At 41.6% G+C, this 12092-nt stretch overlaps 1 protein-coding gene across 4 annotated transcripts in view; it reads right to left on the bottom strand.

Annotated features, from left to right (window-relative positions):
• NFATC1 (nuclear factor of activated T cells 1) overlaps positions 1 to 12092 on the bottom strand; it is a 119832-nt gene that overhangs the window by 61272 nt on the left and 46468 nt on the right. For all 4 annotated transcript variants that reach the window (XM_064506910.1, XM_064506911.1, XM_064506912.1 and 1 more), the window contains exons 4-6: positions 11797 to 11999; positions 8465 to 8637; positions 5730 to 5870 (exon numbers count right to left, since the gene is read on the bottom strand). In XM_064506910.1, coding sequence (XP_064362980.1) covers positions 5730 to 5870; positions 8465 to 8637; positions 11797 to 11999 — 517 coding nt within the window. The remainder of the gene's footprint in view (positions 1 to 5729; positions 5871 to 8464; positions 8638 to 11796; positions 12000 to 12092) is intronic.

Below are 12092 nucleotides of genomic sequence, written 5' to 3'. Positions count from 1 at the left end.
CCAGCTGACCACGTTTTACAACGCTGTCAATGGCAGGTAAACTAAGTTTTCCTATCAGAAGCACTTACAGAAAGCGGGATTTCCTTCAGCATACACAGAAAAATCTGGTGATTTCGCCTAGCTGCCTTTCACCTACTCTAGCATAACTATTCGCATGCCACACCAGCGTCTTTGTGTTCTAACATTACAAGTGTGTTCAATCAAGGAAGAGGAACAGTTGTGATAGAGTAAATCCATTTAACAAAATAAAACCCATGGAATTAACAGTGAAGCAATAACTAAATCTGAAAAACTCTTTAATTGTTTGAGAATACTCGACAAGCAAAAAGAAGAGGAAATCACTGGATGAAATGCTTTTTAGGTACTGTTTACTACTCTATCTTTTGGCGGCTTAAGTTTCAAAGGCTTTAGGCACAATAGCTGGGGATATTATGTAGCTGGGTTACAAAGTATATAGGTGCTAGGGACAACATGTTCAAACCCATTAAACCAGGAGTTATTCAGAGATACAGCATTACAAATTGTGAATTCTGTTAATGTCCATCCAAGGCAGTGATGCATTTTCAGAGACACACAGTTGTCACAATGAATTTCAAGTGCATGTCTTTCGACCATGAAAAAATTGCCCTCAAAATTAACAACAAAGATCCAGAACTTCAATTTTAGTGTTGCTTCAGAAATGAATTCTGTAGTGAGCTCGGATGTTACATTTTTACCTTTTTTGCTCTTTAAAACTCTTGCCCTGTGGTCGCTAAGCCCTGTCACTAAGCTCAAAACTAAGTAAGTTGGTGTGGACCTCTAACTTAGCTAGTGGAAACTCACACGAATAATAATTAATACTAATATACCAGATACTCATTTTTTCCCATAGATCACAACTTACTAATAATGAACATTTCCGTCAGTTTAACCTGGTCTCTTAGGTATGTCTACACTTGGCCAAACCAGCTGGCACAGAGCCAGCTCTGGTGCCAAAAGCATTCTAGCTGCAGGAGCAAGGAGCAATGTCTGGGCTAAGTGAGGAGCTGGGTAAATTAACCCCTTCAAACCTTAGTGCTAGGCTCTTTCTAATGCTCAAAATACCTTGGGCAACAGTGTCCTAGAGCATGCCAGGAACATATTCCCATGACTTTGCTGTGCTTTGGTGTTTGGGAGAGCGGCTTTGTTTCTAATCAGTGACTTTTCATTTGTCAGTTACAAGAAAGATTTTGTGCACTAGGATTTTTCCATTTTGCTTAGCTTTATAGATCACCAATCCTAATCTGATATACTAGGAACCAGCAGTCTGCTCGCTTCTGTTTGGATTTTGTGCTGCTTTGTGTTCAGCAGCTCATGTTACCATCCAAAATACAGCTCTGAAAACAAATAAATGATGTTTGCAGCAGTTGCTACAAAAAAGGTAATTGCAAGATATATACTCTTTAAACATACTTTCAAAAGATTATTGCGTTTTTTCAAACTTTCCTTAATGATTTTTGTTGCCTGATACATTTACATCAACTTCATTCCATCCGCTTTTGTAACCAAAATGTACACCTAGCCTCCACAGGGAATACCAGCAGAGAGACATCAAAGATCCTTGCTGCTAACATGTTGCTGCTAACATGTTGCGAACAAGTATTTTTAGAAAGTACTAAAGCAGCTTTCTATTGGATGTCCTGCACATAGCACCCAACAACTGTGACATGCAGACTCATAGGCCACTTCTGAAACTCAGGAAGACAAAACCTTGACAACACAGAGAGACAGAAACTGAAAAAAGGAAAGAAAAAATATCAGAGTAATTTGAAGGGGCAAAGTCATTGCGGAACTCTTCAGTCTATGGAAATCCTGAATTTAAAAGAGTGACTCTCTCAAGACACATTTGGTGTTCACATTTTTACTACCACTAAGTTTCTTGGATGGTCATTTTATGCCATCTTTCATCACTGGAAAATACGGTCTGATGTGCAAGCAATAAAACATTGACTAGAATCCCTTAAAATAAGGGCTTGTTTCAACATGTGAAACTTTTTAAATGGTACTATAAAAGGCTTGAGCAAACTTTAGTCCACTTCTGGAACGGTTCATTATTTATCCAAAAGGGTGCCTTCCACCTTAGAGTGGCACCGTACCACATGGGATTGTACTTCTCAGACAAGGTCTCCCCAGCACTCCTTCCATGGGCCTTTCCGTACATCTCAGTCCCTCGGTTGCCTAATTTTGTCCCTGCGAGAGATGCAGTACCGCAGTGTCGGTAAGCACGTTTTGGTCCGTTCCATCTGCCTTGTGGCTGAGAAGAAGTCAGCAAGGGGTTAAGCTGAAAGCACCGCGCTGCCTCGCCAGCTCGAGGATTGATTTGATCATTCTTCAGGGATTCCCTCTCGTATGAGTCATTGTTAAGACAGACTCCCCACGCAGGAGGCCAGGATAATGCCATTCCTCCCGGGACTGCAACAGCTGAGGGCTAGCCCTGAAGACGCGGAGCCTGGGACTCGAGCTTGGAAAAACACTCAGCGGAGTAAGCACAGTGTGCTCAGCGGACTTAAAGAAATTATTCAGATAGAAAAAAAAAAAATCAAACAAACAGACAAAAAGTGTTCCCAAACACTGTGTTAACCAACTATGCACAATAGCATGAATTAGACTAGCTCGCTCAGACTACCTCCTGGTCTGGGGATTTTGCCTGAGTAAGGATGAAAGAAATGAGCTCACAAAATCTAATATTTAAATTGTATACAAGAGATGCAGTCCTTTTCGGACTGCAATTATTCCTGTGATCTATTACTTTGTAATAGCTGAATATAGCTGCTGCCCACTAGGAACGTGATTAACATTTAGAATTCAAAAACAAAAGCAACAGCAGCAGCAAGAATAATGAATGTCTCCAGCTAATCACCAAAGTTCATAAGCAGCTTTCTAAGAGAAAGAAAAACTATGCTGGTGATCCCTCTCTTGACCTACTTTCACAGTCATGTAAGAGCTGAAAGGGAGAGAAGCACTGCCGGCTGATTTTCAAAAGCGAAGGCTGGTAGGCTTTGCTTTACATTTGATATTAAATAAGATGACTCTGCTCAAAAACTGCCGCTAAGACAATGATGCAGCCCACTTGTTTGTTTTAAATGTGGCAAGCTGTATTAGGCAGCGCAGCACAGCTCCTCACAGAATCCCTGGGAAGCACTGAGTCCAAATGAGTCCGCAAAATTGCTTTTTGTAGCCTGTTCCTAGCGACACAGTCGCCTTATGAATCAGCAGTGGGGAAGCTGGGAGACTCCTCTGGGCTGAGCAATTGCTGGTGATGCTGAGCACTTTCAACCGTAAAAGCTCAACGCCTGCAACATACTTGCATGAGGCAGCACCATCCTGCAATTACAACAAAACTACCATGATACTAACGTTGGGCGGTAACAGTCTCTGCTCCGACCTTTTAATATGGACTTCCTAAAAGCTACTGATCTCTTTTGAATGGTACCAGCTTACTGATCGACTCCCACAGCATTTCCCCACCTCATCCCTGGGGGTTAGGCAAGGGTACAGAGGGGTCTCAGGTGACTTTCTTATGGAGAAGAGACACTCCTGCGCCAGGTCATCCTGCCAACCCGTGCACCCAAGGACTTTACCCCATGGGTTTCCAGATCCTTTTGATCATTTACATCCTTGAGAGCAGATCAAGTAAAACATCCATTATTTCCCCAGCATGCCCAGCGCTCAGCCATATGCTTTTTGATTTCTCATAACTTTTAAAAAATGTCACATATATAAAATATTTGTCACATATATAAAATATTTCTCTATCTGCTACCTTTGGGCAGTCTCAAACTCCTTTTGTTCAAGGAAGATATTTACCTGGTTAAGAAGAAGTGCAGGGCTGGCCCTGTTTTCCTTTTTTGTAATTTAAGGTTATAGAGTGAGCATTTTGCTTTTTGTGTATTTAATGCTACGGGAGATAGTGTGCATATCCAGACTGTGTTACCTGCTGCAAGTGAATAGCTTCACAGTCACAATCCTTTGGGACATGTTATTTCAGAATTTTTCCAACTCAATAAAAGCAGAGAGAAAATAAGCATGAAAGAGAGCACCCATTAACGTGGCTTCCTTCCTGTAATGAGGCAAATCTGGGATTTCACTCTTGAAATGTCACACTAACCAATTTCTGTACATGCAAGGAAGCTGAACTATAAAGCAGACATCAGCGTTCTTCTCTCTCCTAAGCCTATTCAAAGAGTGGAGTTTGGTTTCTTTAAGTTGAAATACCTTTTTTTTCTTTTTCCTTTTTTTTTTTTTTTTTTAGTTTTCTTAAGGTACAGAAAAGATATTCTCATTTTCTCACAGCTGTGACTGAATGTGGATTGCCACATTTCCTCACCAGGGGAGTATCAGCATAGCCCTGCAGAGCACAGAGCAGCGCTTGGAGGCCAAAGGAACTCTGCGACCGACATACACTTATGATTGCTTGAACTACACCAAACCAGGACCCCACTGTGAAATTTCAGGGAAATCTTCCGCTCTTCCTTTAGGCCTGTTAAGAACTGAAAAGGCCCTCCCTGAGGTAGACTCACATATATTTGGATTTCTTTGCACAGAGAGATTCCCCTGCTCGCCACGAGAGTCCTTCCCCGTGACCCCGACTTACTGTACCGCCAGCGGGGGAATGGCACGGGAACTTCACGAACGCCGAGGGTTAAGCAGACTCAACATCAGAGCCTGTGCTGGCGCGGCCAGGAGACGCGGCATGCCGGAGGAGCGCAGGAGACGGTTTAAAGTTCAGGGGGGTTTCAGCTGGCAGCTGAGGAATCCGCGGCTTGTGCCAGCGCCACGGAAACCCTTTCCAAAACAAGACGCAAAACTATCCTTAACTATCTCATTTCAGAGCCTGACTTTTGACTCACAGCTCTGCTCCCACTGTCTTTTCCGCAGCATTAGGCACTGTCGCCGTGTGATCCGCAACTCCTGCCGCTGTCTGCTGCCGAAATCCGAGATCATGCCTGACGCTGCAGAACAGCAGCCCGCCACTTACGCTGGCTTTAGCCTCGGCTGGGGACCATTCCCTCAAAATAGCAGTCCCATCACCAATTGCATCAATAAAGCCTGGAGAGGAGGGGCTGCGGAAACAGGAGGAGGCGAGTCGTCCTCCCCCGAATCCTCAGCGTGAAGCAGAAACATTGCCTTTGAATGAATGAATCCGCGCTGCAAGTCCTCTTTGATGAACGGTTTGTAAACTGTCAAAGCTCCTCAAGGGTTCGTATTTGCTATACGACTTCAAAAGCCTCTATTATCATCCAAAAACTAACCACAAAAAAAGGTGCACGCATACAATATCACCAATACTGCTTCCTCTGCCACACATTCAGAGGAGGTTTAACAAGCTGCATTGTCCTGCAGATTTTACACAGAAATGCTACGAGAGGCTTAGCATGCTTGTCTCTGCTACAATAACAATAATAATAAAAAAAAACCTACCAGGTACTATTGTGGTTTGCTACAAAAACAAATGCCAAACTCTGACTTTCAATGTCACTATTGTCTACCTGTAACCACAACGGCTATTATGTGAAACTTCAGCACTAAGCATGGCTCAGATCACTTTCACAGCTTTGCCCAGTGACATGGAAAACATATTATTATTACATGCAGAAGAAATGTGATTACAGTGTTTATGCTATCATCATCTGGCAAATGATCTGTCTTTTTTTAAGATTTTCAAACAGGGAGAAAAAAATCAGACATGAGTCTAGATCGAAAGGAAATACCTGGTGCTTTCTCCACAAAGATGACTTTGGAGTCTTGCAGAAAGTTATGGCCAGTCAGTATCATTTTTTTCCCTCCAATAACAGGAAAGCTGTCAATACTTTGCTTCTCCACCAGAGGCAGTTCCTGGGCAGATCTCTGAGCTGGAGAGTTATAAAAAGAAAAAAGAAAAAAAAAGAAAAAAGAAAAAAAAGCAACCACAAACACACACACACAAAAGTAAATACTGCATTAGTAAATAACTTAATGTTTACCTTCATAAGATAAGCTGAGTTTGATACAGAAACAAAGAAAGGTCAGAAGGTCTGCAGGAAATACGGTTGGTTAAGTGCCTTGATAGTAAACAAAACTATTATTAAATATAGCATTACAGACCAAAAAGAATCACAGAAAGATCAAGCTATTTAATTTTAAAAGTCATCTTGATCTATACTACTTCAAAAAGTATTTTGTTTATTTAATCATTTTAAAGCAATTTCTCTAAAACCCCAAAAGATTGCTTAACCTATTCTATATATGCCATGTGTTTACAAGGCACACATGAGAACAAGACCATCCATGGCCAAAATATGTTCTAGGCGCTATATGCAGTGTCTCAATTCTGCTAACCGTCTTTCAGTAGCAGCCATGGGCCTCACAATCCAGCAGAAGTTCACAGTTTAGACAGCGTATTTCCACCAGCACCTCAGTGCCAAAATGCATGTGGATCATGCAGACAGAATCCTGTATTCTCGTATCACTCTCAACTGCGATACTGAGCTTGCATGCCTATGCTTCAAGGGATGATGTGACATTTTATCCAGATTACATGGTTCCTCCTGGTGTCACATGCACTAAGAGATGCATCAAGTTTTTGGCACGAGCTTATTCCACATTCTGCACTGGAAATAACACTTGTGCCTATTTTTTCTTCTGTTTTCCGCTCCTTTGAGGAGGTGCACGTCATACTTCTGCTCATTACACAGTCTCCAAAACTGCAACTCACTGATGCAAATACAAGCAGCTTCACATTTAGTGGCTTCCTGAACTTGGCATGGTTGCACAGAAGACCAGTTCAGGATGTATTCAGCTTGTGGCCTTATCCTGCTACACAGGACAAACAAAATTCTCATCAACTTTAACAGGAGCAGGATGAAACAATGACTCCTTGCATTTTTGCTTTACATATTAGCCTAGAACTTGCCCTGGAATGAGAATTTAGCTTGGAAAAGAAAAAAAAATATCCCTTACATACCCTGGACAGAAGACACGGCTTTATGCCAGTCTAGCTGTTAAAGGTAAGGAGGCTCTGCTATTCTTCATTAACAGCATAGCCTTATCTTAAAGCTACTCTCTTCCCACCACCAGTGTTTGTTTGCTTGTTTAAAAGAATGACCAAAGGAGGGAGGTTATAACTATTGGATTAGCAGCACTACCCTTTTTCTACAGACTTTGCCTCTTGTAGAGACATAGACCGCTAGAGTGACAGCAATGCTATTTTAAATTAAGGGATGGAGCATTGCTTCTGGTCTGTCACAGATACCACTGCTTTTGTGAGAGGAATTCAAGGATGGTCCTTCCTGGAGCCTCTCTGCTCATAGCCCCTGAATAAGCACTGTGCTCCCAAGGAAGTGTCCATCTGGGGACAGTTGGGCACCTGCCAGGCTTGAGGTGTGGGACTCCAGCCTGGAAACAGCAGAGGGACAAGTTTCCCACACCCATCTGCCCACCAGACATGAAGTTGCTCCTGACTCTGGCTTCATCAGAATGATCCACTTTTTAGAAATCAATTCCCCCCATCCCCATAGGAAGTGTTCGCCTGGCACGGCCAGGGAAGCGAAGATGCAGTAGGGACAGCGACTTTCCCCAGGGCAGTGAAGCAGAGCCACACACTCCCTCAAGAAGATTGCAGACGGAGAGGACGCTGCAAATTGCAGAGTGGTTTAGTGGGACAACAGGAAGAAGCCAGTGAGGACTATGGCCAAATTTTCAGCGAAAAAGCAGCTGAGTTTTTGTCTGCTAATCTGAATCCAATGAAACCTTCCAAAACTTTTTGGGTCGCACCCAGGACACCCAGTCAGCAACAGGAGTTAAACTGAAAATTCAATTTTCACCATTTATATGGGAACGTTAAAGCGACATGAAGTAAATTGCTTTTGTTCCATGTATGTGGCGGCGGGGGGGGGAGAGGCTGACTGAATGATACAGGTGTCTTTGGAGCCTGCAGCAGTGTATCTGATAAAAAGCTGTCTCTTCTATCAAAGAGACTCCAAAGTGGAAACCCATTTTCTGGAGGTTTTCTGAAGCTGCAGGCAGCTTGTGCTCATGTGTCAGCTTTAGCGTGCTGCTAGCTCCTCAACAAAGGGGCTGCGGTTTTGTTTGTTGTTTTTTGCTTTATGTTGGGGAGTGAGCGGTGAACAGTCCACGATAGGAGTTTTCCAAAACTCCTACAGCAGTTACCTATATGAAAGGGAGGCACCAAAACCCCAAATCTTCTCACTCCTAGATCCACTATAAGTTTAACACAACACTACTTTTAAGTGTGCTCTTCCTTACAAAATTCAACGCACAGAAAGCTAAACATTTTTTCTAAAAAATGGGTATTTTTCACAAATACATACATGTTCTTAAGCAGCAGAGCAAGGTTCACCACCTAAATAGGTAAAGCAAAAGCCATGTTTATCACGTTAACGGACAAAGATTTTACGTCAGATGGTGCAATCCCTGGCAAGAGAGAGAGATGGCTGTTGCTACTTACAGCACTCGATAGGGTTGGACGCTACTTGCAGAGACAGGGTTCTCCCGTTGGACTGCGGGATGTGGACTCGGAAGACCAGGCGCACTCGCGTATTCTTCCGCCCGATGTCTGTTTCTCCCTTCCGCAGCTCAATGTCAGAATTTCTCAGCTTTAATATTCCAGCACAGTCAATGCTGTCCGAAGCAAAACACACAGCAATTCAATTCATTTAAACTTCAGAAAGACACAACCATACAGTTTCTTCCCTCTCTCCTTTATGTTTCTTTCTTTAAAATCTGAGTCAGACATTGGAGTTCTTACATGGAGCTCAATGACCAGAATAAATACTGCAGACCATCATTTAGCCTAGGAGTTACTTCCACAGGTATCTCTGTTTGGGCTCTCTGTAGTAACAGGTACTAACCGCTGCTGAGCATGCAAATTTGGGCTGTTAGCTTTCAGTTCAGTTCCCGAAGGAAGAAAACCAAAAAATCCTCCCTCCCCAAAACCTTCTGTAAGGATGGAGCTTACAGATTAACTAAAGCCCCAAGAAACAGCAACTGAGGCTAGGAAAGTCCATGGAATGACACAGCAGTATGCCAAGCGTTACCAACCTAGAACATAGGGATACTTATAACTTTGCCTGTTATTGCTAATTTGGATAAAAGTCTCCCACGATTTAGTACAAAGTCCTGAAAATGTTTGTTAATAAACCTAGCTCTCACTGAGGTCAGTTCTGCTCTGAATGTATTTGTCTTTGAATGGAATTGGCAAGACTCCCAAAGTGAGTGTTGAGCTGAAGCTCTGCATGAAAAACCTAAACTCAGGGTCCTCCCTCCACCTTGGGAAAAAAACATGCTTTTAGTCAGATAAAACTACTCCCATTTTTGACCTCTCTCTCTCTCCCATCTTTTCTTTTTTCAGTTTATTTGTGGATAGGCCTACAAGTCGGAATTTTTGTCAAAGCAAATTTCAAAAGAGGAAGTTAGTTCACAGAACAAAAGATATATAAACATAGGCACTCAGAAACCCACTGCAAAAATACCTCTGCTTTGGCCATGACTACAAAGCATGCATGGCAATTTCGTCTGGTTACAGATCTCAGGCATGCATTTTATTACACTGAATATGCATACTGTAATTTTATTTTGCACATAGATTAAATAAGTCAGCATGCATGTAAATGCATTCAAACAGTTTAATTCCCCCTCCAGACCTTTGAAGCTCAGCTCTGAAGCAAACTGCAAAGAACTATGGCAGCCTATTTTTGATCTGCGTTCTTTCTAAAGCATAGATTTCAGAGTAACAAAGGCCCTTGCTGATACGGTTAAAGAAACCAATGAATGTACTAAAGCTTCTTAACAACGTATATTTGCAAATGAAGCCATAAGAATTATGAAATATTTGTACCTACAACAAAATTCTGTAAGAAGGGTCATACAACACAGAATAAAGTGCACTACTAGCTACTGTTTCTTTTATAGCAACAGCTGTAAAACAAATAAAAAATATTTAACAACAATTAATTTAGGCTCTATTTTAAACTTCAGACAAGATAAAGCATTTAAATTCAGGCTCATAAAGTCACAGATATTAAAGTCTGAAATCAATAGGAGTACTTGAATGGCGAAAGTTTAAAATGTGCAGACGAGCTTCAGGGCTTTGATGAATCAATGCCTAAATACACAAAGTATCTGTGAGAGAAGTCCTTGGCTCCAAATTTCAATTCATTGTTAATGCTACATGAGGTTTTAGACTACTGACGTGTAAGCCTTATATATGCCAAAGCATTGTTTGTGGTTCTTGAGAGGACTTTACTATGATCTGGCATGCATGTCATGAAAACATTCAGTTTGGCTCCCAAACTCTGTAACTACCTTTATTATAAGGAGAAAGATGATAGTAACAGCAATAATATTTCTAGATGGCCAAAAATATTATTCAAACTGGGTAAATAAAGGGCCAAATAAATATTCCATGGGTACGAATTGGTGAAATTTCAGTAACTTCAATGGAGCTGTGCCAGCATGCAATGACAGAAAATGTGGCCAATGATTTTGCAGGCTTGTCATGCCATATAACACAATGAAAGGACAGAGGTCCTTGCACCTTGAGTGATCACCCTAATCCTCGTTGGCAATGCAGTTAACCCTGTTCTAGCTCTTATAATTACATGATGCTCTCTAGGGCATGTTGTACCTGATGCTGCAAACCAGCTTCTAATAACTGCTATGTGCAGCAGGACTTCAGATGTCTGATACCTTTTTTCACTTGGTTAAAGTGCAGAAAACAGCATATGAATAACAAGAGTGATATCCTGATCTTAGTGTAGATTTTCCAATAGTCTTTGGTTTGGTGGGGCCAGAGTTTCTTCCTTGCTTGCTTGCCTTCTGCTAGTCTACCTACCTATATTTCTATCTACCTATACATACACATAAACACATGTGTATATACATATGTAGATATGTATGCATATATGTTTAGACACACACACACACTTACATGCACGTATGCACAAACAAATTCACCCCAAGGCACACAACTCAAATAAGGGTTAGGACCATTTAAACTTGAGGGATTAAATGACGTGCGGGCTCTCATGTATGTCACATTCACAGAAGAAAATTTCACCCTTTCTATACAACCCTACAATGAAATTCACTCGTGTGTAATGGTCCCATGGACAACTTAATTATCATTCAAACTCCTATCAATTCAGAGACTTTTAGATGTTGACACCTGCTTTTCTGCATAAGACTAAACTTACTGCAGTTTAATAACAGCAGTCTATAAGCCATATGAACTTTACTTCTTTAGTTCTAAAAGTTTGGCTTCTAAATAAATGCCACTACAAAATGCTAGTTTTCATTATATAATAAATAAGAGTTGTTTTATTTGTCTCAGCAAAGGCTAGATTATTTGGAAACACTGTCTAAGAGATTCCCTTGAAATCCAAAGAGAAATTTCAGCAGACCCTGTTCCTTGTGCTAGTGCATACAGGAGTAAGAGGTGTCATATTTAGAACCTAAATGCAGGAGCTGAGGTAGGAGATATTTACAGCTTGGTAACTGAGATACAAATGGCAAATAAGCACATTGGCTGAAACTCTAGAATGAAAGCAATCAGTTGTCATAAATATTTGCAAAGTTCATTTTGTTGTTAAGCTGATTAGGGGTAGTTTTTCCTAAATAGCTTGTGAAAACCTACCGTTACAGAGAGAACTTAAAAAAAAAGGGGGGGGGCAGGAAAGGGAAAGTAGCGTACAAGAGGAAAAAAAGCATAGAAGAAATCAAGTGGACCAGACCAAGACCAAGAGGAAACTGCTAAGCAGTCAGATAGTGTCTGGGTCTTACATTGCTCTCATGTTGTTCTCTGGAAGAAGTGGGATTTCCAAGACTTTGGTGTTGGAAAGTATTGTTTCGTGGCTGGTGGTGGAAACGGTCTTCCCCGTGATTCGATGAACCTGGTAGAAAGCATGGGGTCGCAGCAGGCGGTCGTCTGCAGTCCCAATGAACAGCTGTAGTGTGAGCGGCTCACTTTCTAAGTAACCATGTAGCTGGCAAGAGAACAGAAAACGCCCACTGAGCACCATACACATAAACTGCTAGGAATCAATTAAATTTTTATAAGCAAGAGAGTCTAATTCAAG

Source organism: Dromaius novaehollandiae, chromosome 2 (assembly GCF_036370855.1).
Source record: "Dromaius novaehollandiae isolate bDroNov1 chromosome 2, bDroNov1.hap1, whole genome shotgun sequence".
NCBI classification, from domain to species: domain Eukaryota; kingdom Metazoa; phylum Chordata; class Aves; order Casuariiformes; family Dromaiidae; genus Dromaius; species Dromaius novaehollandiae.
Note: the sequence above shows the minus strand (reverse complement) of the source record. Positions and strands in the feature narration are given on the sequence as shown.